The sequence below is a fragment of the Pseudophryne corroboree genome, chromosome 2, assembly GCF_028390025.1.
Source record: "Pseudophryne corroboree isolate aPseCor3 chromosome 2, aPseCor3.hap2, whole genome shotgun sequence".
In the NCBI taxonomy this organism is placed as follows: Eukaryota; Metazoa; Chordata; class Amphibia; order Anura; family Myobatrachidae; genus Pseudophryne; species Pseudophryne corroboree.
In genome coordinates this window covers 486,874,126-486,901,153 of record NC_086445.1, presented here as the reverse complement: position 1 = coordinate 486,901,153, position 27,028 = coordinate 486,874,126, and the positions used below count along the sequence as shown (strand labels likewise).

At 44.8% G+C, this 27,028-nt stretch overlaps 1 protein-coding gene across 1 annotated transcript in view; it reads right to left on the bottom strand.

Annotated features, from left to right (window-relative positions):
* Positions 1–27,028, bottom strand: part of LOC135050900 (pinopsin-like) — a 68,875-nt gene that overhangs the window by 26,071 nt on the left and 15,776 nt on the right. Inside the window, exons 2-3 of the mRNA XM_063957161.1 lie at positions 3,742–3,924; positions 2,423–2,568 (exon numbers count right to left, since the gene is read on the bottom strand). Of these exons, the coding sequence (XP_063813231.1) occupies positions 2,423–2,568; positions 3,742–3,924 (329 nt within the window). The remainder of the gene's footprint in view (positions 1–2,422; positions 2,569–3,741; positions 3,925–27,028) is intronic.

The window sequence follows — 27,028 nt, the reverse complement described above, 5'->3', positions numbered from 1 at the left end:
GCACAAAAATCTAACTGAGGCTTGGAGGAGGGTCATAGGGGGAGGAGCCAGTGCACACCAGGTAGTTCTAAAGCTTTACTTTTGTGCCCAGTCTCCTGCGGAGCCGCTATTCCCCATGGTCCTTACGGAGTCCCCAGCATCCACTAGGACGACAGAGAAATTGTTTTTAGTAGCAGAACTACAAGTCCCAGCAAGCCTCCCCCGCAAGCTAGTACTTGGAGAACCACAAGTACCAGCATGCGGTGGAAAACCGGGCCCGCTGGTACCTGTAGTACTACTACTAAAAAAATACCCCAATAAAAACAGGACACACACACACCGTGACAGTACAACTTTATTACATACATGCACACCAACATACACACATACTTACCTATGTTCCCACGAGGCTCGGTCCTCTTCTCCATGTAGAATCCTAGGGGTACCTGTGAAAAAAATTATACTCACATAATCCAGTGAAGAATCCGACCTTTGAATAATCCACGTACTTGGCAAAAAAAAAAAACAACGGAAACCCGACCACGCACTGAAAGGGGTCCCATGTTTACACATGGGACCCCTTTCCCCGACTGCCAGGACCCCCCCTGACTCCTGTCAAAGAGGGTCCCTTCAGCCAATCAGGGAGCGCCACGTCGTGGCACCCTCCTGATTGGCTGTGTGCTCCTGTAGTGTCTGTCAGGCAGCACACGGCAGTGATACAATGTAGCGCCTATGCGCTCCTTTGTAGCCAATGGTGGGAACTTTGCGGTCAGCGGTTGACCGAAAGTAACCTCACCGCTGACCGCAAAGTTCCCACCATTGGCTACAATGGAGCGCATAGGCGCTACATTGTGTCACTGCCGTGTGCTGCCTGACAGACACTACAGGAGCACACAGCCAATCAGGAGGGTGCCACGACGTGGCGCTCCCTGATTGGCTGAAGGGACCCTCTTTCACAGGAGTCAGGGGGGGGTCCTGGCAGTCGGGGAAAGGGGTCCCATGTGTAAACATGGGACCCCTTTCAGTGCGTGGTCGGGTTTCCTTTTTTTTTTGTCAAGTACGTGGATTATTCAAAGGTCTGATTCTTCACTGGATTATGTGAGTATAATTTTTTTCACAGGTACCCCTAGGATTCTACATGGAGAAGAGGGCCGAGCCTCGTGTGAACATAGGTAAGTATGTGTGTATGTTGGTGTGCATGTATGTAATAAAGTTGTACTGTCACGGTGTGTGTGTCCTGTTTTTATTGGGGTATTTTTTTAGTAGTAGTACTACAGGTACCAGCGGGCCCTGTTTTCCACTGCATGCTGGTACTTGTGGTTCTCCAAGTACCAGCTTGCGGGGGAGACTTGCTGGGACTTGTAGTACTGCTACTAAAAACAATATTCACAATTTCACACAAGGCTATCAGCCCCCCATCCGCCGCCCTTGGATGGGGGGGACAGCCTCGGGCTTCACCCCTGGCCCTTGGGTGGCTGGAGGGGGGGACCCCTTGATTGAAGGGGTCCCCACTCCTCCAGGGTACCCCGGCCAGGGGTGACTAGTTGGGGTTTTAATGGCACGGCCGCAGGGACCGATATCAAAGTGTCCCCCGGCTGTGGCATTATCTCCCCAGCTAGTGGAGCCCGGTGCTGGTTTCAGAAATACGGGGGACCCCTACGCTTTTTGTCCCCCATATTTTTGGAACCAGGACCAGGCGCAGAGCCCGGTGCTGGTTGATTAAATATGGGGGGACCCCTGTCATTTCCCCCCCCCCCATATTTTTTCAACCAGGACCGGCTCAAAGAGCCCGAGGCTGGTTATGCTTAGGAGGGGGGACTCCACGCAATTTTTTTTTCCATTTTTACACTAAACAGACCCTTTTCCATAGATAACCATGCACAGATCTCACTGATACGTGCATGGTTATCCAAACTCGACTGGAAAAAGCAGGTCTATTTTATTGCTGCTTTTTTTAACGAATCGAAAAAAAACAGACCCGCACTTGAGCACTCAGAAACTAACACCCAAATACGAATGAATAGTGAATGCCCGTATTCTATGAAATAACAGCCGCGTTTGACTGATGGTCTATTCATTCGTATTTGTGAACGTTGTCATTGAAACCATTACGAATAGTCCAAACACTGCCGAGATTGCTGCTTAGTGAATTCCCGGATTGGGACTTAGAAAAACCCCCACAAATCGGGCAAACTCGATTTTTTAGTAAATATTGGCCTATGTTGGAGCTATATAAATGATAATACTGATATCGTTAGCTTATATTAGTTATTTGCCATTGCCTTGAGTGTGTGTTCATAGTGCTGTGAAGGTGGTTATGAATATTGTAAGGCTTGTGTCTCAGATCATTTAGGGCCATTCTATGGTCTGGAAATCATTATTTATTTAATTCAATTCACAAGGATAAAATGATATTGATGACTAGATAATCTTGTCTACTTACTGCTCTCAGTGCCATTAGCAGGTTTGAATAGGAGAATATGATGGTACTAAGAGGCATAATGAAGCAAGTGGTAAACAAAGCCATAATATAGCTGTTGTTGTTGGTCCCTCCAGTGTACCAGTTGGGCCCACAAGATGTTCTGAGACCTACAAGAAATGCATTGATAGTATAAGGGAGAAGGCAAAACTGAAAGCAAAAGTCTCTTGTATAAATGTCTTTAGTATTGTAAGTACTATGCCAGGCACAATAATATAAATGTAGGCATAGAAGCAGTCTGTTGAATTTAGGGGGTGATTTCAATTGTGCCTAAAATCGCAGGCACTATTTCTATTCTAAGAGGCGGAAACAGGAAATTCTGCATGGACTTGCATCTGTTTCTGGGCAATGTTACACATGGCTGCTTATACTAATACCCCTTTCACATCGCACTAAAAACCCGGTATCGACACGGCATATTGCCGTGTCGAAACGGGTCAGTGTGCGATGTGAAAGGTCCTTTTCAGAATTAGCGGGTCGCCTGACCCGGTAATTCAACCCGGTAAAAAAGAAAGGTTATTACCGGGTTGATTACCGGGTCAGGCGCAGTGTGAATGGGAGCCGTTCCGATGCGACACGGCTCCCATTCACAGCATAGGGAGAGGCGGCGCAGGAGATGAGCTCATCTCCCGGCACCGCCTCCACCCCCGCCCCTGCTGCTGCTGCGCCCTCCGCTGCTATGGCAACCGACCCGGTATATTGCCGGGTCGGAAAGCCAGCAACGGAGCGCAAATGCCGGATCCCACCCGGTAAGTACACGTTTCTCTTACCGGGTAGGATCCGGCATTTGCGATCTGAATGCAGCATAAGTAGCTTACGTTAGTGCTCAGTGGGCACAAGACCCTTTGGGGTATATTTACTAAAGTGCAGGTTTTTAGAAGTGGAGATGTTGCCTATAGCAACCAACCAGATTCCAGCTATTATCTTCTACAAGGTGCTATATAAATGATAAGTCGAATCTGATTGGTTGCTATGGGCAACAACTCCATTTCTAAAAACCCACACTTTAATAAATATACCACTTTCTTTTTAAATATGGAGTGTTGCAAAATACATAGTTTACAGTGAGTCCTACAACATAGTTGCAGTATTTTGGAACTGGGAAACAGAAGAGATATTATAAGATATTTGTGGTAGTCCTAGAAATAAGCAAATGATGAAAACATGCTTACTGTAGCTCTGCTCTTAGAATGTAACTTATTTACAGTGCCTGTTAGGAACAGTTACAACAACAGAAAATGGAACCGTCTTTATAACTAAAGCAAATCGGCAAACGAACAAACCTTCAGGAACGTAACTGCACCAGCCAAAGAGAGGTGGAGATGTCCATATGAAAGCCCATATCCAGGTGAATGAACATCCCATGACCGCATGTCTCTGCTGGAAACGGAAATCCCCCATGGGTTTACAGATCACTATGTACCTTTCAAAGGCTAATATGGCCAATGACCAGAGGCCTACTATACCTGAAAATACACATAATGTCACATAGATATGTAAATGATACAGAAGCTTGCATATGTTGATCTTTAGAAAATAAAGATCTACATTTTATCTCAGTTAAAATTAGCCATTTCAGTGGTTCATTATTTCAATGTTACCAATATCCACGTGCTAATTTTGTAGCACGGTCCAAGGGGGGTAATTCCAAGTTGATTGCAGCAGGAATTTTGTTAGCAGTTGGGCAAAACCATGTGCACTGCAGGGGAGACAGATATAACATGTGCAGAAAGAGTTAGATTTGGGTGGGTTATTTTGTTTCTGTGCAGGGTAAATACTGTCTGCCAGTGGCGTCATGAGGGGGGTGCGGTGGGTGCGGGGTGACACCAAATAGAGCCGTGCACCCGCATCCCGTTAAATTGAGCCGCGCACCCGCATCCCATTAAATTAACGTGAGAGGCGAGACAGTGCATTGCACCGAAGCCCGCTGCTGTCAAGGGGCCCACAGCCGCCGGCATTACATTGAGTCACACTGACTCACTGTATTGCCGCCGTCAGCGCTGCGCCCGCCGCCAGTCAGTGTCCCAGCCAGGGGGGGAGGAGGGGCCACCCTCCCCTCTCCGCAGCAGCTGCCTCTCTCCTTGCTGGTGCGCGCTGAATGCTGCCTGGGAGGAGGGACAGGAGCTCTCGAGACAGACTGGAGCAGAAGAGCAGCCTGGGAAGAACCTTATATATATATATATATATATATTTACAGTGGGAGCCAACCATTCCAGTCGCCATGAAAAGTATGATGAGGGGTAAAGGGGGGGAGGGGCGCCATGATGTGTGTGTGTGTGTGTGTGCGTGCAGATCTATATATATATATATGTGTATGCATTGTGTATGTACATGTGTGTATGTATAGAGAGATATATATGTGTGTCGTGAGCAGCTGGTTCGGCACTCTGGTATTAGTAGTCCGTGTGCTCTTGCCTCAGATAAGCCAACTTTCTTGTGTAACCAAACATTTTCTATTACTCCTATCCAATCTGCCGCGGACCAGCATCCAGTCATTGGCTGCCGGTCCGCGGCAGATTGGAAATAGTAGCGCCGGGTCATAGGAGCCAGTGCCGCACCACCAAAGGCCGCCGACCACAGCCTCCTCCATTGCACCGCTGCTGCCCTCTGCCTCTTCCGCTGCGCAGCCGCCACCCTCAGCCTCCTCAGCCACCCTCAGTCCTTCTCTGCCCGTAACCTCCTCCGCCCCGTGCCGACCACAGCCTCCTCATGCACCGCAGACCACATCATCCTCCGCTCCGGCTGCTAAATAAGTAATCTTACCCTGCTGCCCTTCTTTTTCCCTAGTCCCTACTGTATGCCCTTGCTGTCCCTCTCTCTGTCACTCTCCCTGTCCCTATGTCTTTGCTGTCACTCTCCCTGTCCCTATGTCCCTGCTGTCACTTTCCCTGTCCCTCTGTCACTCTCCCTGTCCCTGCTGTCACTCTCCCTGAATTTTGTCTCATTCCGTGTGGCATAATGGAAATTTTCGGCTCATATTCAGCCAGATGTACTAAGCTTGAAAAGTGATAAATATCACTGTGATAAAGCACCAGCCAATCGGCTCCTAACTGTCATTTTTCAAACACAGCCTGTGACATGGCAGTTAGGAGCCGATTGGCTGGTGCTTTATCACAGTGATATTTATCACTTTTCAAGCTTAGTACATCTGGCCCATTGTGTGGTTTAATGTGAATTCCGGCTCATTCTGTGTGCTAAAATGTAAATTTTGGCTCATACTGTATTCTGTAATGTGAATTTCGGCTCATACCGTGTGCTATAATGTGAATTTTGGCTCATACTGTATTCTATAGTGTGAATTTCGGCTCATACCGTGTGCTATAATGTTAATTTCGGCTACCGTGTGCTATAATGGGAGTTTCGGCTCATTCCGTGTGCTGTGAATTTCGGCTCATACCGTGTGCTATAATGTGAATTTCGGCTCATACCGTGTGCTATAATGTGAATTTCGGTTCATACCGTGTGCTATAATGTTAATTTTGGCTCATACCGTATGCTATAATGTGAATTTCGGCTCATACCGTATGCTATAATGTGAATTTCGGCTCATACCGTGTGCTATAATGTGAATTTCGGCTCATACCGTGTGCTATAATGTGAATTTCGGCTCCTTCTGTGTGCTATAATGTGAATTTCGGCTCATACCATGTGCTATAATGTTAATTTCGGCTCATTCCGTGTGCTATAATGTGAATTTTGGCTCATACTTTGTGGTATAATGTGAAAGGGGCACCAGTATAAGGGGTCCTACTATTGTGGTGCATAATGTGTATAAGGGGTATGTAGTGTGGTAAACTACACTAGAGGACATGCCCCCTTTTGAGTGGCTATGCCCCCTTTCCCGAAGAGATATATATGTATATATGTATATCTAATATCTATCTATATATATATATATACTATATATATATCTATATATATATATATATATATATATCTATATATATCTATATATCTATATATATATATATATATATACAGGTTGAGTATCCCATATCCAAATATTCCGAAATACGGAATATTCCGAAATACGGACTTTTTTGAGTGAGAGTGAGATAGTGAAACCTTTGTTTTCTGTTGGCTCAATGTACACAAACTTTGTTTAATACACAAAGTTATTAAAAAATATTGTATTAAATGACCTTCAGGCTGTGTCTATAAGGTGTATATGAAACATAAATGAATTGTGTGAATGTACACACACTTTGTTTAATGCACAAAGTTATAAAAGATATTGGCTAAAATTACCTCCATGCTGTGTGTATAAGGTGTATATGAAACATAAATGCATTCTGTGCTTAGATTTAGGTCCCATCGCCATGATATCTCATTATGGTATGCAATTATTCCATAATACGGAAAAATCCGATATCCAAAATACCTCTGGTCCCAAGCATTTTGGATAAGGGATACTCAACCTGTATATATATATATCTATCTGAAACTTGTGTGGCCGACACTCCTTGTTTAAATTCTTTTTAAGAAGGGCACTAGCATTCATACTGTTCTAAAGTGCTTGGAGTGCCAGATATATATATATATATATATATATATATATACACACACACACACACACACACACACACACACACACACACACACACACACACGTGGTGTGATACGGAAAGAGGTCCATGGGGGTGACACCATAAGTTGCCATACCGGGTGACACCAACCCTAGTGACGCCTCTGCTGGCTGCTTTATTTTTACACTGCAAATTAGATTGCAGATTGAACACACCCCACCCAAATCTAACTCTCTGCACATGTTAAATCTGCCTCCCCTGCAGTGCACATGGTTTTGCCCAACTGCTACCAAAATTCCTGCTGCGATCAACTTGGAATTACCCCCAATATACATATCAGTATGTCTATTTACAAAAGTGGATTTCAGAGTATTCAGAGTTTGTCTTTAAAAATGTGTCAGGTGCATGAATGACTGAACACATACATTTTCAATTAGTATTGATATACCTTTATATCAGAATTAAAAAAATAAATTGACAAACATTTTATATCAAATAAAACTACTGACAATTAGCATACGGCATCCAATGTTATATAAAAAATCGTCACGTGACTATTGCGGTGTCTGCTATAGGAACAGCAATAATAAAAAAGCTAATATTATATATATATATATATATATATATATATATATCAGAAGGCCCAACACTCCACGAGGTACTTGCAGCTGGGTTTTGTGCCCTTACACAAAGAGGATATAGTAGCACAGACGTACGGCACTCAAAACCACTTAATAAAGAAACTGACAGAAGCACGTTTGCTAATTACAACATTTCAAACTCTATTTGAGTTTTTCTTCAGGTAAACATACAAACAACAGAGAAAACTCACCTTAAATCCCCTCTAAACAACATATTGCAGCCCAGTAATTGGTGGCGCTCAAGTCCCAGCCCGAGCCTCTGGCGCAGACAAGTGATGTCACCGCGTATGAACTTAATAATAATTGACCATCTACAAAAAAAACCTTTTAAAATTTTAACGCGAGAAACTGCGAAAGGTGCAACAACACCAGGTGTACAGGTGGCTAACTGGTAGTAGAGAGCCTAAAGCGTTCTTTAGAAGAAATCAACTGCAGAAAAATAAAGTTGATACGGATTCCTCACAAGAAGGGAGCAGTGCAACAAGTGACAGTGAAAGGACAAATACCACTCGCAGAAATAAGGCTGGCATCCCTTTAGCGGTGGAGACGCAGAACCGCGTCAGACAAGATCAACAGAAGAGGTGGTCAAAACAGGAGACAGAAATACGTCCAAAAAACCACAGATACAGAAAAAAAAATCAAATAATCTTTAATTTGTCCTCTCACACTCTGAGTACAAGTGAGACTAGTCTTCTTTCTAAAGGACTCTCCTTTATTCCAAGCACACACTTCAATGACTTTCAAAGGCAAATTGAAAAGCATTGCCTGCATAGGCAATTGAAAATTAAAGAATATTTTTGTAAGTCTGAGTCCAGTGTGACCAACATTAATGCTATAACAATACCACCACAATTAAAGAGGATTCAGGAAAAATCGCTGTTTGATCCACCTTCAATAAATGCATCAATTAAAACGTTCATGCGGATGTTAGAGTCTGAAACACAGTCGAGTGTTAAAAGGTTGTCTCGTCAACACTTGAACATGACTGCTCTTGAAAAAGAGGCTATTAAATCTCTATCGCAAAATGAACAACTGGTAATCCGCCCGGTGGATAAAGGTGGTGGGATTGTGTGGCAGGACCTTTGCGATTATCGAGAGGAAATCATACGTCAGTTGAGTGATGCATCAGTGTATCAACTACTGAGTGGGGATCCTACCGCTCAAGTCTTGAAGAGACTACGTGACGTATTGCTTCCAGCATGAGATGCCAACATAATTGATGATAACATTCTTTCTATCCTGATACCTAAACACCCCATCATGCCCATTCTATATACACTCCCGAAAGTCCACAAAGGGGTGACAGCACCACCAGGATGCCCAATTGTGTCTGCTCGGGGGTCCCTTCTACAACCAACATCAATTTTTTTAGATTCCATCCTGCAACTGCTGATACAGCGGCATAAAAACTTCCTTCTGGACACTACTGCCGTACTCAATAAATTGCTGTTAGTCGGTACAATTCCTATTGGTGCGTGGCTGGTTACAGCCGACGTCTCTAGCTTGTACACAGTAATACCTCATGATGAGGGAATGAGATCTGTTAGAGAGTTATTGATGTCTCAAGGGGAGTATGATGTCTCCCATGTTGAAATTCTTCTTAATTTGTTAGAAAGTGTGTCGGCCTGTAACTTTTTTCTGTTCAACAACAAAATTTATTTACAGTCAACAGGCTGTGCTATGGGGTCCTCTGTGGCCCCAAGCTCTGCCAACTCATTTATGTCTGGTGTCGAACAGGAATTATTTTTTTGTGACCCAGAAATTTCTTCTAAAGTCTTGTTTTATACTAGATTTATAGACGACTTGTTTTTGATTTGGACTGGGTCAAAATCAGAATTAGAGGATTTGATGGCCATGCATAATTGTTCTGGTTCTCCAATTAAACTTACTTTTGTTATGAGCCAGCAAGAGATTCCGTTTCTTGATGTGAAAATTATTAATGATAATGGCAATTTATCTACTACACTGTACACTAAGGAGAAAGACAGAAACACGATTTTTCATTTTCAGAGTTGTCATCCTATTCATGTCAAAAAAAGTCTACCTTTTTCACAGATGATACGCATCTGAAGAATTAATAATAATGATACTGTTGCTGCAACTCAAATTGATAGTTTGATTGAAAAATTCCTGCAGATGGGGTATTTTCTAAGTGATTTAATTAGTGCACAAGATAGGGCAATGTCATTGAGTAGGGCCTCTCTGTTACAAAAACAAGTATCCAAAACTAGCAACAATAAGTTTAATTGGGTTAATCTGTACAATACGGCTTCGCCTGCTATTAACTCTGTGTCTAAAAAAAATGTGGCTGGTTATTTCCTCTGATAGTGAAGTTGTCTTAAAAGACAGCACCCTAAGATCCTGTTATTCTCGCCCCAAAAATCTTAGGGATCTTTTGGTTAAAACTGACATTTCAACTGTTGACGTCAACACTAGACAACACTTTTTATCTACTATCCGTAAAGGTTGCTTTAAATGTCCGTGTACGACTTGCAATTTTCTGCTCTCAGGCAATACTTTTTGTCACCCACATTTGGGCACCAAATTTAAAATTCAACATCATCTCACATGTGAGAGCACACATGTGATTTACCAACTTGTTTGCCCCTGTGGGTTATCATATATAGGGAAGACCCAATGGAAATTTAAAGAGCGGGTGGCAGCACATCGCTCATCCATTCGCCTGGCTCTTAGTAAGGGCACTAGCGAGCAACCGGTGGCTCGCCATTTCGTAGAAGCACGTCATGCCCTTAACAGTCTCAGATACAGAATGATTGACCATATCCCCGCTGATCGCAGAGGTGGGGATCGTAATTTGAAACTGCTTAGACGCGAGAGAGTGGATTCATAGGCTTGATGTTGTTCATCCAAGGGGCCTCAATGAGGTTAATTCATATTCTAGCTTTATTTAAGGCAGGTGCTTTTGGTATCTATAGCACATGTTATTGAGGAGCTGTTAGGATGGCAGGATGTAACACCAGTATAGTATGGTAGAAGGTGGTACGGGATATAATACTGTTGTCATAGATGCTGTTACTCTATAGGACTATTTGTCAAGGTTTTCCTGCAGTCAATGGTATTATGGTTATGTGTAGTAAGCTTGACTGTGTTATTCCATCATTTTGCTGTACATATCCAAAATCCATTGGATTATCAGCTCATGTTTTCTGATGCATAATGTACGGTCTATGCTTATTTATATGTGCAAGTTTATTTATATGTGCAAGTTTGTGTATCTTCTATGCTTGTACTGTGTCTCTACTCTTTAGCAATATCATTGCCGTGGTTTCATGTGAAACAGCGTTGCTATGGTGACATTATGCATTGTATTCAATGTTGTGATGGGTTGCCAGTAGTGATGTGCACCGGACATTTTTCAAGATTTGTGTTTTGGTTTTGGATTCGGTTCCGCAGCCGTGTTTTGGATTCGGACGCGTTTTGGCAAAACCTCACCGAAAAATTTTTGTCGGATTCGGGTGTGTTTTGGATTCGGTTGTTTTTTACAAAAAACCCTAAAAACAGCTTAAATCATAGAATTTGGGGGTCATTTTGATCCCATAGTATTATTAACCTCAATTACCATAATTTCCACTCATTTCCAGTCTATTCTGAACACCTCACAATATTATTTTTAGTCCTGCAATTTGCACCGAGGTCGCTGGATGGCTAAGCTAAGCGACACAAGTGGCCGACACAAACACCTGGCCCATCTAGGAGTGGCACTGCAGTGTCAGGCAGGATGGCACTTCAAAAAAATTGTCCCCAAACAGCACATGATGCAAAGAAAAATGAAAAAAAAGAGGTGCAAGATGGAATTGTCCTTGGGCCCTCCCACCCACCCTTATGTTGTATAAACAGGACATGCACACTTTAATGAACCCATCATTTCAGCGACAGGGTCTGCCACACGACTGTGACTGAAATGACTGGTTGGTTTGGGCCCCCACCAAAAAAAGAAGCAATCAATCTCTCCTTGCACAAACTGGCTCTACAGAGGCAAGATGTCCACCTCATCATCATCCTCCGATTCCTCACCCCTTTCACTGTGTACATCCCCCTCCTCACAGATTATTAATTCGTCCCCACTGGAATCCACCATCTCAGGTCCCCGTGTACTTTCTGGAGGCAATTGCTGCTGGTGAATGTCTCCACGGAGGAATTGATTATAATTAATTTTGATGAACATCATCTTCTCCACATTTTCTGGAAGTAACCTCGTACGCCGATTGCTGACAAGGTGAGCGGCTGCACTAAACACTCTTTCGGAGTACACACTGGAGGGAGGGCAACTTAGGTAGAATAAAGCCAGTTTGTGCAAGGGCCTCCAAATTGCCTCTTTTTCCTGCCAGTATACGTACGGACTGTCTGACGTGCCTACTTGGATGCGGTCACTCATATAATCCTCCACCATTCTTTCCATGGTGAGAGAATCATATGCAGTGACAGTAGACGACATGTCAGTAATCATTGGCAGGTCCTTCAGTCCGGACCAGATATCAGCACTCGCTCCAGACTGCCCTGCATCACCGCCAGCGGGTGGGCTCGTAATTCTTAGCCTTTTCCTCGCACCCCCAGTTGCGGGAGAATGTGAAGGAGGAGATGTTGACGGGTCACGTTCCGCTTGACTTGACAATTTTCTCACCAGCAGGTCTTTGAACCTCTGCAGACTTGTTTCTGCCGGAAAGAGAGATACAACGTAGGTTTTAAATCTAGGATCGAGCGCGGTGGCCAAAATGTAGTGTTCTGATTTCAACAGATTGACCACCCGTGAATCCTGGTTAAGCGAATTAAGGGCTCCATCCACAAGTACCACATGCCTAGCGGAATCGCTCTGTTTTAGCTTATCCTTCAATGTCTCCAGCTTCTTCTGCAAAAGCCTGATGAGGGGAATGACCTGACTCAGGCTGTCTGAACTGACTTCACGTGTGGCAAGTTCAAAGGGTTGCAGAACCTTGCACAACGTTGAAATCATTCTCCACTGCGCTTGAGTCAGGTGCATTCCCCCTCCTTTGCCTATATCGTTGGCAGATGTATAGGCTTGAATGGCCTTTTGCTGCTCCTCCATCCTCTGAAGCATATAGAGGGTTGAATTCCACCTCGTTACCACCTCTTGCTTCAGATGATGGCAGGGCAGGTTCAGGAATGTTTGGTGGTGCTCCAGTCTTCTGTACGCGGTGGCTGAATGCCGAAAGTGGCCCGCAATTCTTCGGGCCACCGACAGCATCTCTTGCACGCCCCTCTCGTTTTTAAAAAAAATTCTGCACCACCAAATTCAATGTATGTGCAAAACATGGGACATGCTGGAATTTCCCCAGATGTAATGCACGCACAATATTGCTGGCGTTGTCCGATGTCACAAATCCCCAGGAGAGTCCAATTGGGGTAAGCCATTCTGCGATGATCTTCCTCAGTTTCCGTAAGAGGTTGTCAGCTGTGTGCCTCTTCTGGAAAGCGGTGATACAAAGCGTAGCCTGCCTAGGAACGAGTTGGCGTTTGCGAGATGCTGCTACTGGTGCCGCCGCTGCTGTTCTTGCTGCGGGAGGCAATACATCTACCCAGTGGGCTGTCACAGTCATATAGTCCTGAGTCTGCCCTGCTCCACTTGTCCACATGTCCGTGGTTAAGTGGACATTGGGTACAACTGCATTTTTTAGGACACTGGTGAGTCTTTTTCTGAGGTCTGTGTACATTTTTGGTATCGCCTGCCTAGAGAAATGGAACCTAGATGGTATTTGGTGCCGGGGACACAGTACCTAAATCAAGTCTATAGTTGCCTCTGAATTAACGATGGATACCGGAACCACGTTTCTCACCGCCCAGGCTGCCAAGGCCTGAGTTATTTGCTTTGCAGCAGGATGACTGCTGTTATATTTCATCTTCCTCGCAAAGGACTGTTGGACAGTCAATTGCTTACTGGAAGTAGTACAAGTGGTCTTCCGACTTCCCCTCTGGGATGACGATCGACTCCCAGCAGCAACAACAGCAGTGCCAGCAGCAGTAGGCGTTACACTCAAGGATGCATCGGAGGAATCCCAGGCAGGAGAGGACTCGTCAGACTTGACAGTGACATGGCCTGCAGGACTATTGGCTTTCCTGGGTAAGGAGGAAATTGACACTGAGGGAGTTGGTGGTGTGGTTTGCAGGAGCTTGGTTACAAGAGGAAGGGATTTAGTGGTCAGTGGACTGCTTCCGCTGTCACCCAAAGTTTTTGAACTTGTCACTGACTTATGATGAATGCGCTGCAGGTGACGTATAAGGGAGGATGTTCCGAGGTGGTTAACGTCCTTACCCCTACTTATTACAGCTTGACAAAGGCAACACATGGCTTGACACCTGTTGTCCGCATTTGTGTTGAAATAATTCCACACCGAAGAGCTGATTTTTTTCGTATTTTGACCAGGCATGTCAATGGCCATATTCGTCCCACGGACAACAGGTGTCTCCCCGGGTGCCTGACTTAAACAAACCACCTCACCATCAGAATCCTCCTTGTCAATTTCCTCCCCAGCGCCAGCAACACCCATATCCTCATCCTGGTGTACTTCAACAGTGACATCTTCAATTTGACTATCAGGAACTGGACTGCGGGTGCTCCTTCCAGCACTTGCAGGGGGTGTGCAAATGGTGGAAGGCGCAAGCTCTTCCCGTCCAGTGTTGGGAAGGTCAGGCATCGCAACCGACACAATTGGACTCTCCTTGGGGATTTGTGATTTAGAAGAACGCACAGTTCTTTGCTGTGCTTTTGCCAGCTTAAGTCTTTTCATTTTTCTAGCGAGAGGATGAGTGCTTCCATCCTCATGTGAAGCTGAACCACTAGCCATGAACATAGGCCAGGGCCTCAGCCGTTCCTTGCCACTCCGTGTCGTAAATGGCATATTGGCAAGTTTACGCTTCTCCTCAGACGATTTTAATTTTGATTTTTGGGTCATTTTACTGAACTTTTGTTTTTTGGATTTTACATGCTCTCTACTATGACATTGGGCATCGGCCTTGGCAGACGACGTTGATGGCATTTCATCGTCTCGGCCATGACTAGTGGCAGCAGCTTCAGCATGAGGTGGAAGTGGATCTTGATCTTTCCCTATTTTAACCTCCACATTTTTGTTCTCCATTTTTTAATGTGTGGAATTATATGCCAGTATCAATAGCAATGGCCTACTACTATATTTACTGCGCACAACTGAAATGCACCACAGGTATGGATGGATAGTATACTTGACAACACAGAGGTAGGTACAGCAGTGGCCTACCGTACTGCTATATATAGTATACTGGTGGTCACTGTGTCAGCAAACTGCAAAACTAAAATTCACCACAGGTATAGAATGTAGATGGATAGTATACTTAATGGATGACGACACAGAGGTAGGTACAGCAGTGGCCTACCGTACTGCTATATATAGTATACTGGTGGTCACTGTGTCAGCAAACTGCAAAACTAAAATGCACCACAGGTATAGAATGTAGATGGATAGTATACTTAATGGATGACGACACAGAGCTAGGTACAGCAGTGCACTCTGCACTGTACTCCTCCTATATAATATTAATTATACTGGTGGTCCCCAGTCCCCACAATAAAGCAGCACACTGAGCACAGATATGGAGTGTTTTTCAGGCAGACAACGTATACTGGTGGTCACTGTCAGCAAAACTCTGCACTGTACTCCTGCTATATAAATAATACAGCTGCTCCCCAGTCCCCACAATTAAGCAGTGTGAGCACTCAGCACAGATATATTATGCAGCACACTGAGCACAGATATGGTATGGAGCGTTTTTTTCAGGCAGAGAACGGATAAAAACTGGTGGTCACTTATCAGCAAAACTCTGCACTGTACTCCTCCTAACAGCTGCTCCCCAGTCCTCCCCACAATTAAGCAATAAAGCAATCAACTTCAACAATAAACGGAGAGGACGCCAGCCACGTCCTCTCCCTATCATCTCCAATGCACGAGTGAAAATGGCGGCGACGCGCGGCTGCTTATATAGAATCCGAATCTTGCGAGAATCCGACAGCGGGATGATGACGTTCGGGCGCGCTCGGGTTAGCCGAGCAAGGCGGGAAGGTTCGAACCTGCCTCGGACCCGTGTAAAAAGGGTGAAGTTCGGGGGGGTTCGGTTTCCGAGAAACCGAACCCGCTCATCACTAGTTGCCAGGTTACCTACACGGCGTGCACCGCATTCATACGCGGTGACGTCACTTGTCTGCGCCAGAGGCTCGGGCCGGGACTCCCGTGCCTGGGAGCGCCACCAATCACTGGGCTGCAATATGTTGTTTAGAGGGGATTTAAGGTGAGTTTTCTTTGTTGTTTATATGTTTACCTGAAGAAAAACTCAAATAGAGTTTGAAACGTTGTAATTAGCAAATGTGCTTTTGTCAGTTTCTTTATTAAGAGGTTTTGAGTGCCGTACGTCTGTGCTACTGTGTATATATATATATATATATATATATATAGTCCTTGGTTATATCACTGTATTATTGATGCTAAATACTGTGCCTCTCAGTTGTGTTCTGATGTAATGAAACAATGTAATATACGTGGCAGTGATTCAGCAATGTCTCCACTTGCTGTGGGCTCACCTGCCTCTGCTCTTGTATGTCAGTGTAATCTCTGCTTCCGAAATCTGATGTCCAAAAACGGGAAGATGTTAATAATATATTCCCTCAATAAGGATTATACCTTTCAGCAGAGGTATTTGTGATCAGGTAAGCAGCCACTGAAGTTTACCCCTCCACCGCTGATTCAGATGGACACACCTCACGGCAGCGTGCCCCTGTGACTGAAGCCGCATCTACCTCCTAGTGTGCTGCCGTCTCCAAGCCTGGATGTGTGAGTCATGGTGGGCGCTTCTGGCGTGTAGCACCACAAGTAGTCCCGTTGTCACAAGGCAGCTGGTGGCGGGTGCAGCGGATTAGTAGGCATCCTTCTTAGAAATGAGGGTGAATCTCTAACGTGTTTTGCACCCTTGGGTGCTTTTTCAAAGAGTAATTTCCTTGTAGCTTCAAAAGTCCTTTTATCCCAGTATTCCCAATTGGACTAGCCTCACCATTGGTCAAATTATGCACACAGGTGCATTAGATCTTTATAACATTGGATGCATTCATTAACACACTGGATGCCGCTTGCTACATTTATTAAAAAACAATACAATATTTTTCTTTTTAATATAAGTATATACAATACTGATGTCAAGGAGGGGCTTATATTTTTCACATGTATATACACACATATTAGTTTAAATCAATAAAAAAACAAATATATTATTTCAAAAAGAAGAGATCATATACAGGGATCGAACCCAGGGCTTAGTTACTGTCAGGCAGATGCCTATACCACTAGCCCACATACTGTACATTATCAATCAAGCAAAGTCTCTGGAAACTGAACTTAGCATTACTATATCAAAGAGAGGTTACTTTCTACAGATCGAATGAAGGTAAAGCAAATGCAAGATATTATATGTGCGACCAAAATCTAAAGCTTAGTCAATATTAGATCAATATCTATACTTCTAGCTCACAAATGGGCTTATATAAAGAATTTTTCAAATAATTGAACCAAGTCTCATTATTCAAAGAAAGGATAGCCAACCAACATCTAAATATACATAAATGTAGATATAGCTTTATATATAGCGCCTGAATAAATTGTGTTAGAGTTTGTCTTTATGCTTTGTAACTTTATTTCCAATAAATTACGTAACTGAGATGTTACTTTTGTAAATATCCTAACTTCTGGTTGTTTTGTGATGGGAAATGCAGATTTTCTGTACTGCTATAGGACCAGCAAAGTACATTTTAAAGCCATATACAGTAAGTAGCTCGTTAGAGGTCTAGCTAAAATGTCAGGAATCAGCATTCAGCGGTGTCTCACCAGCGCGCTGGTGCGCGGGCCTCCTGAGGTCACACTCCCAGCTTGATGCTGCGTGTGTACCCTGTCTGCGGTGCACTGAATCCATTACCTCTGTGCACCCCTGAATACCATCTGTACTCCAGTGGCGTGCGGTGAGGCCAGTGGCTGGTGAGACACTACAGCCATAATGTTCGCCGAATCCTGCCGATGACCCCTACCGCCGCCGAGCCAATGCCCGCTACAGCCTCTGAGCCAATGCCCGCTGCCACCGCCAATGGCTTACAAACTCGCCCACCATCAACTGACCCAGCCCTCCGCCACTAATTTGCATCTCAGTCCGATGCAGCCAATGACTGCTGCCTGCCTGCTCATCATACTTGTGATATATTGTACATTTTCATTAAAAAAAATTAAATTAGTGTTTGGGACTGGGAAGGGAGTGGGAGGAGGACATGAATGCAATTTTGTTGTCCAGGGCTTCCATTAACTTAATGGAGAAGGGTCTGAATGAGTTAAAAAATGTAAAACAAAATGCGTGAGGTCCCCCCTCCTAAGTATAACCAGCCTCGGGCTCTTTGAGCCAGTCCTGGTTGTTTAAATACTGGGGGGAAAATTGGACATGGGTTCCCCGTATTTAGACAACCAGCACCGGGCTCTGCATCCGGTCCTGGTTCCAAAAATATGGGGGACATATTTTTAAAAGAGAGAGAGAGAGACATGTAGGAGGACAGGGGAGAGTCGCACTCATGATTCTAACCTGACTGTAAGCGGGAGGACGGAGCCGGCGCAGGAGGACAGGGGAGAGCCGCACTCACTTGAGGGCCACCACTGTTCCCGTCCAACGCCAGTCACCACCGGGACCCGCCGTCACTTCCGCCTCGTGCCGCATGTGGATGATTGGACAGCGGATCCAGCACTGGATCCGCTGTCCAATCACAGGTGCCTCGCTGGGGGTGGCGTCAGCGAGGCACTTGGTTCAGTGCCGCTTTGCCTATCTTTTTCAATGGGCCCCACCCCCCCGCTCTGTCCCCGTTTCCCATTAGGTATGGGAAGCACTGCTATTAGTTCCTCCCAAAGTCATTTCAGAAAAACTAATTATTAGAATTAAATCAAGAAGATACTTATGACACAGAATCTGTGTCATAAGAATCTTCTTTGTATTATTTTAATAAGTAATCACAGGGGAGGCACTGCCTCCCCTGACTGCACGTCCCTGCTATACTCCCTGCTATACACTTGCGGTCAACTGACTTGGTAACATCCAATCCTGCGCTGTATCTGCAGTTCTGCACACTTGGCTCAATCATCCAATGCCTGCTGACCAGGGGGTATAAAGCCAGAACACCGGCTCAGTATCATTGCCTTGAACAACGCGTCACATCCAGTGCATAGCGTCTGATGGGTCCAGTCCCTGTCTCTTGAGACTTCCTGGTATCAGCTCCTCCGTGGAACTACAGGCACCAGCCATCCAGATCTGCTACAGATCCTTCCACAGTCTGCTACCACTTCTACTTGCAGTAAGAGACTCTCTCCAGGTGCTGCCTTTCTATACTCACCTGTTTGTTGTTACTCTGCATCAGCATTGTGTTATTTCACCCAGCACTAAAGCAACCAGCTTAAAGTTACCAACTGTCTCCTGCTAATAGCCTTGCCTGGCTCTGTGGTTATTGTGCATTTCTAATTGACTGTATGATCTTATTACAAATTGCTATTGGTTTCCAGGCCGATTACCGGAGTTACCAATTGCCTGTATTTTTCTGTTATAAATCACCATCGGTTTCCAGGCCGATCATCGGTTGTATTACTTACCATCAAAGTATTGACTCTAGTTGCCATCGACTTCCAGGCCGACCATCATTAATCACCAACTGTTATTGGTTTCCAGACCGATCCATTGTATGTGACTGTTTAACTAAAGACTCTGTCAGCTTCCACGCTGAGATTCTCCTGTATTTGCCATTTGCTCCAGTGATTATTGTATTCTGTGTGCTTTCAATAAAATATCATTGCGCACATGCACAGGAACTTATTGCAGCCTCCTCATTTCCTCCACCGCACCACCACTGACCCACTAGTGCCCCCTCCGGAAACAGACACAGACCTGACAGTTTGTTCAAGGCCCATTGACCCGGACGGTGGTCAGTGTCTGGGGGCAGGGGCCCACCAGAGTTTTGTGTCACAAATCGATGGTCAAGAGGCTGCACAACAGCAAATTATACAGTTCCTGCAAGTTATGTCTTCCTGACTGGACACTCTACAACAGTCCCTTCCAAGTTCTGTCTCTCCAGCTCCAGCACCAGCTTCAGCTTCCAGTACCACAGCTTCAGTTTCTCCAGTTGTTACCATTCCAGTATCTCGCCTCCATCTTCCTGCGCCAAGTTAATTTGATGGCAACCCCAAAATGTGTTGTGGATTTTTGAACCAGTGCGTAGTCAACTTTGAATTGCTGCCGCACCACTTCCCAACAGCCAGAGCAAAAGTTGCATACATTGTATCCCTCCTAACTGGTCCTGCCTTGAATTGGGTCTCCCTGTTGTGGGAGAGAGCAGATTCTCTTCTAAACAACTATACGGAATTTGTTGCTGCATTCCGACGCATCTTTGATGAACCTGTATGTACAAAATCTGCTTCCTCAGACATCCTCCAGATTTTCCAGTAAACACGTACCATGGGACAATATGTCATCCAGTTCCAGACATTAGCATCGGAGGTTAAGTGGAATAATCAGGCATTGGTTGCTGCATTCTGGCATGGACTATCCGATTGTATAAACGATAAGTTGGCTACCCGAGATCTCCCAGAGCAACTGGAAGCTTTCATTTCTTTATGTGTAAAATTGGACTTGCGTTTTACGTGAACGGACCAGTGAACACTCCCTAAGTGACTCTCGCAAGCATTGAGTTATGCCTCAATTACAGTCCCAGTCTACTGCTTCTGATGAGCCTATGCAAGTGAATAGGTCCCGCTTAACCCCTGAGGAGGGGTCAAGAAGGTTACGGGAAAGACTGTGTTTATATTGTACATCTGCCGGTCACTTGATTAGTTCCTGTCCTACTCATTCAGGAACTTAAAGGAGGAGTGAAGTTAGGAACTTCGTCCAAAGCTCCTTCTTCCCGAGATCTCATCCTGTCTGTTACCTTGGAAACATAGAGTAGTCTTCAGCCTTTTTCTGCTTTAGTGAATTGTGGTGTTGCTGGGAACTTTATTACGCAGGCTGCAGTTGACAGAATCCATCTTCCTGTTTCAAAATTGTCTCGTACAGCCTATCTTACTGCCGTGGACAGCAGTCATATTGCTAAGGGCCCCATCGTTCAGCAAACTAAGCCAGTGGTCCCGGGAGTGGGCTTTCTCCATTCTGAGCTCATTGAATTTCTGGTCATCCCTAAAGCCACTTATGATATTGTGCTAGGAATGCCCTGGCTTCAGTTACACAATCTGCAAATTGACTGGTCCACTTTACAGCTTTCAGCATGGGGTTCCTCGTGTTTCCATTCCTGTCAGCTCAAGTCCATCCTATGAGATCTTCAGGGTTAAAGCCCCAGTCCGAACTTCCCGAGACCTATAAAGACTTTGCTGACATCTTCAGTGAAAAGGCCACTGATGTTTTGCCTTCCCATCGAGAATGGGATTGATCGACCTCATCCTGGGGTAAAAAACCACCCAGAGGGTGTATCCTCTTTCTGTTCCTGAGACTCAAGCTATGAGTGAGTACCTAAAGGAGAATCTACAGAAGGGTTCATCCGTCCTTCTTCATCTCCAGCAGGTGTGGGGTTTTTCTTTGTTAAGAAAATAGATGGAGGATTACGCCCCTGCATTGACCATCGAGGTTTAAATAACATCACTATTAAAAACAGCTACCCCCTGCCATTAATTACGGAACTGTTTGAAAGAGTCAAAGGTGCCAGTATCTTTACCAAACTGGATCTCAGTGGGGCATACAATCTCATCAGAATCCAAAGTGGCGATGAGTGGAAGACCGCTTTTAACACCCGCGATGGCCACTATGAATATCTAGTGATACCCTTCGGTTTGAGTAATGCTCCAGCTGTGTTTCAGAACTTTGTCAATGAAATATTTCGAGATGTTCTGTAGAAGTATGTGGTAGTCTATCTCGATGACATCCTCATCTTCTCCCAAGATTTGGCTTCCCACCGCCAACAGGTAAAAGAGGTTCTTCGACGTCTTTGACAGAATCATCTTTATGGACAATTATCTAAGTGTACCTTTGAAGCTTCATCAATGCCCTTCCAAGGGTATATAATTTCCGGGTCCGATCTTCGAATGGATCCAGTCAAACTAGAAGCAATAGAGAACTGGTCTCTTCCCACTACACTCAAGTCTGTTCAGCATTTCATTGGTTTTTCCAACTATTACAGAAAGTTCATCAAAGGATTATCTACATTGATAGCCCCAATTACTTGCCTCACATGGAAAGGGGCAAATCCAGTTCGAAGAAGCACTGTCTGCCTTTCAGAAAATGAAACAAGCTTTTGATTCAGCTCCTGTGTTACAGCAACCAGATGTGAACAGAGCCTTTGATCTGGAGGTGGACGCCTCGACAGTTGGCGTTGGCAGTGTTGTCCCAAATTGGTGCCAATGGTAAGACTCACCATTGTGGGCTTTTCTCTCATAGATTTCTACCTGCTGAGATGAACTAATTCATTGGTGAATAGGAGCTTCTGGCAATTAAACTGGCCCTCGAAGAATGGAGGTATCTTTTGGAGAGCGCAAAGTTTCCCATCACCATCTATACCGACCATAAGAACCTTCTTAACTTAAAGGGTGTGCAGTGTCTAAATCAATGCCAAGCAAAGTGGGCTCCTTATTCTTCTCTCATTTTAATTTCAAGTTGCAGTTCCATCCTGGTTCTCAGAATGTTAAAGCAGATGATTTAACACGTCTCTCATCCGGTTCTCAATCCTGTAGTTTTTGCTTCCACTCAAGTGTCTCCTGTTCTGCCTCCTGGCAAGATGTTTGTTTCCCCCTGAGCTCCACCCAAATCTCCTGTCTTGGGATCATACTTCCAAGTTCACCGGACATCCTGGGATCCGAAAAACTTATAAGTTCTTGTCTCAATCCTACTGGTGGCCTCATATGAAAGCTGATATCCAAGAATTCGTGGCTTCATGTCCCAAGTGTGCTCAGCACAAAGTTCCTCATCAGGCTCCTGCTGGTCAACTGTTGCCAAATTCTATACCACGTCGTCCCTGGTCTCACCTGTCAATTGATTTTATTTCGGACCTACCCTCCCTCCAAAGGGTGTGATACCATCTGGGTAGTGGTCGACAGGTTCTCAAAGATGGCCCATTTCATTCCACTCATTGGCTTGCCTTCTGCTCCAAACCTTGCACAAATATTCTTATGTGAAATCTTCAGGTTTCATGGACTTCCAACTGAGATTATATCTGACTGTGGATTTCAATTTGTGGCAAGATTCTGGAGAGCCTTATGCTCTGCGTTGCAAAGTCAAACTCAAGTTCTCTACAGCATATCATCCCCAAATGAATGGAACTACAGGCACCAGCCATCCAGATCTGCTACAGCTCCTTCCACAGTCTGCTACCACTTCTACTTGCAGTAAGAGGGCTGTAACACACTTCCCGGTTTTCCCCGGATGGCAAAAATCCGGACAAATTTTGTCCGGCTTTTTGCCATCCGGCAGGGTTTTTCACACACAACGGCTTTGAGCCGTGTGTAATGCTGTGCGCGTGCGCAGCAGCAGACACGGCTTGGAAAAAAAAGTTGTGTGTGACAGCTCCCCTTCACACACACGGTCCACTGCCTACAAAGACGGCACGGCAGCCGGACCTTCCAGTGGATATTTCCGGCTGCAACCCGGCAGCCGGGCCGGGGCCATGCAGTGTGAAAGGACCCTACCCCTCACCCTGTTAATTACAATACCAGCACGGAAAAAAGCCATCCGGCTTTTTCCCGGCCGGTAAAAGCCGGCATGTGTGTTTCAGCCCAGACACTCTCTCCAGGTGCTGCCTTTCCATACTCACCTGTTTGTTGTTAATCTGCATCAGCACTGTGCTATTTCATCCAGCACTAAAGCAACCAGCTTAAAGTTACCAACTGTCTCCTGCTAATAGCCTTGCCTGGCTCTGTGGTTATTGTGCATTTCTAACTGACTGTGTAATCTTATTACAAATTGCTATTGGTTTCCAGGCCGATTACTGGAGTTACCAATTACCTGTATTTTTCCGTTACAAATCATCATCGGTTTCCAGGCCGATTATCGATTGTATTACTTACCATCAAAGTATTGACTCTAGTTGCCGTTGGCTTCCAGGCCGACCATCATTAATCACCAACTGTTATTGGTCTCCAGACCGATCCATTGTATGTGACTGTTTAACTAAAGACTCTGTCAGCTTCATGCTGAGATTCTCCTGTGTTTACCATTTGCTCCAGTGATTATTATATTCTCTGTGTGCTTTTATTAAAACATCATTGCGCACATGTGCAGAAACTTATTGCAGCCTCCTCATTTCCTCCACCGCACCACCACTGACCCATTAGTGCCCCCTCCGGGAACAGATACAGATCTGACAAATACTAGGAGAGAGCCGTGGGATTGGGGGAACTTATAGGAATTTGGACAGCTTGGAGACAGTCTGTGAAGAGTCTCAAAAGGTCACGGCAGTAGAAGAAAAGTCTCACACTTAATTAGGTATAGGAGGCATGATGAATGCCTCCGATACTTACACTGAACTCGCAGTGAGTTCTAGCCATAATTATCACCCAGCACATTTTTTTTTCCTCATGTACAGTCCCCTAAAACATTAAATTAAAACTGAAGATTAATAAATGTGCAGAATAAAACAGTAGCAATTTTTGGGTATAAGTTGTTGTTATAATGCTTATTTGTATGGTTATAGGAAACAAAGTTGTCAAGTGCTGTCAGATTTTGGTTTATATGAGCATTACTGATATTTTTTAAACTCTAGTTATTCTGTTTCTTTTTTTTTTTTGTGTTATGCCTGTCCACAACAGGCCCCTGTGATATTAATCAGTAACTGACAAGAGTTGTATAGCTCATTGCATGTTTCCTCACTTTCCTTATGGAACTTTTTCAGTTGGTATTGTTGGTATTTCTTTGGGAGATGTACTATGAACCCTATTTCATTGTGTTTGGTAATATTACCAATAAATTCAGTCTAAAATGTACATTGCTGGTGTCAGGATGTTTGCTGTGTGCAGGCGCACCTAGACTTCTGCCAAAATACATAAATACATTGGGGCTAATTTAGACCTGATCGCTCGCTACCATTTTTTGCAGCATTGCGATCAGGTCAGAACTGCACATGCATATGCACTGCAATGCGCAGGCGTGTCGCACAGGTACAAAGTGGATCGCCACCCAGCGATGGGTTTGTGCGAAGAATCCATTCTCACGGGCGATCGCAAGGAGAATGACAGGAAGAAGCCGTTTGTGGTTGGTAACTGACCATTTTCTGGGAGTGGTTGGAAAAATGCAGGCATGTCCATGCGTTTGCAGGGAGGGTTCCTGACGTCAATTCCAGTCCCGGACAGGCTGAAGTGTTCACAGCGGCTGAATAAGTCCTGGGCTACTCAGAGACTGCACAAGATCTGTTCATACAGCTCTGCTACACATGCGTTCGCGCACTTGCAAAGTGAAAATACACTCGCCTATGGGCGGTGACTATCTGTTCACAGCAGTGGAAAAAAACCCTAGCGAGCAATCAGGTCTGAATTAGGCCCATAGTGTGCAAACACATTTGGTAACCCATTCTCTGAATAACGGATGATGTGACTGCTGGCCAATTTCACCAACACTTTCCCTTCCTGATACAGTAAATCCCACACTACTGAATGGGAATCCTAATTCCAGACCACACGGGTGGCTCAAGATGCTAGGATACCTATGCCTTATATAGGGGTCTATTTACTAAGCCTTGGATGGAGATAAAATCACTGGAGATAAAGTCCCAGCCAATCGGCTCCTAACTGTCATTTTTCAAACACAGCCTGTGGCATGGCAGTTAGGAGCTGATTGGCTGGTACTTTATCTCCAGCGACTTTATCTCCATCCAAGTCTTAATAAATAGACCCCTTAAACTCATAGGTGTCGGAAATGAGGGGGGCAAATGTTGGCTTGCCCCCCCCCCCAATCATTTGAGAAGCGCTAATGTACTGGGTCAGAGTCAGGATGGAGATTATCCCCTTTCCAGCTGCTCAACCGTCTCCCTCCCTACATCCCTTCACCGCCCACCTCCAGGTCCCTACCAACCCCACCTCTAGGGCCTTACCCATCCTCCCCCCACCCCCCACCTGCACCCAGCTCTGTCCCTACAGTCTGTGGCTAGTTACTGTGGGACCAGCCCTGTGCCTTTCCCAACTCCCACTTCATATGTTCCTCTCCTCTTCCCCCTCAGCTCCCCCTTCATCCTCTACTGCCCCTCATGGCAACCCTAAATAGCGGCAATAAGAAATTCTTTAAAACTTCTTTAATAATTAATGATCCCCTTATTGTGGTCTAATACACAATTATCTGCATTCCCTTATGTGTCCCTTATGCTGTTTTTAACATAAACGTGTGTGTGTGTGTGTGTGTGTGTGTGTGTGTGTGTGTGTAGTGGTGGCTCAGTGTCAGACTGCCGGGGATCTCATCAGACAGCCCCCACTCCGCTGCATCTTGATACCCTCTGCGGAGGTGCCATATAGACTCTGATGCCGCTCTCCGATTTTGAGTGCTCTGCCAGGGTGCTGATCATGCAGGATAGACTTCTGATCCCCACTGGGGGTTGAGCCGCTGGGGTGCTGTGGAATTCCTCCCTATTCCTGCTATTTGGCACCTTATTGTTTATGCAGCTGTTGTCCTGGAATGTATACATGTACTACCATCATTTGTAAGTCTGATGTACAGTATGTTCTCACTAGTAGTTCATTTGGATTTAAAGTAATTAGAGAGCAGTTGATTTACTATAGTTGTAGCCTTGTATTTTCCTGTATGCAGAGCCGGTCATAGGCATAGGCAAATTAGGCAATTGCCTAGGGCATTTGATATGCCTAGGGGCATCAGCAGCTTCTTCTGATTAAAATGATATGCAGCATGCCTGTACTCTGTGTGTAGCATTTCATATGCAGATACAGCCACAGTCTCACACAGTATATAGGCATGCTGCATATCATTTTAATCAGCAGAAGCTGCTTGTGCATCCTAGCCACATAGCAATGCAAATAAGATGCATTTTAATAAAAAAAAGGTGTCAGATATTAGCATTGAGGCAAGATTTATGAAGACACATATGTATCTAAGCAGAGGCAGAGGTCACAGTGTTAATGGCAGTGTGAGTACTGTGTGCATTTGAGTGGGTTGGTTGTGCAGTAGTGTTCGGAATATGTGTAAGGAGCATTATGTGTGTCATGTAAAAATGCATTAATAATGTGCAGCATATGTGTAAGGGGCACTATGCATGTCATTATGTGTATAAGGGCATTAATAATGTGCGGCATATGTGTTAAAGGGTACTACTGTATGTGTGTCATTATGTGTTTAAGTGCACTAATAATGTGCAGCAA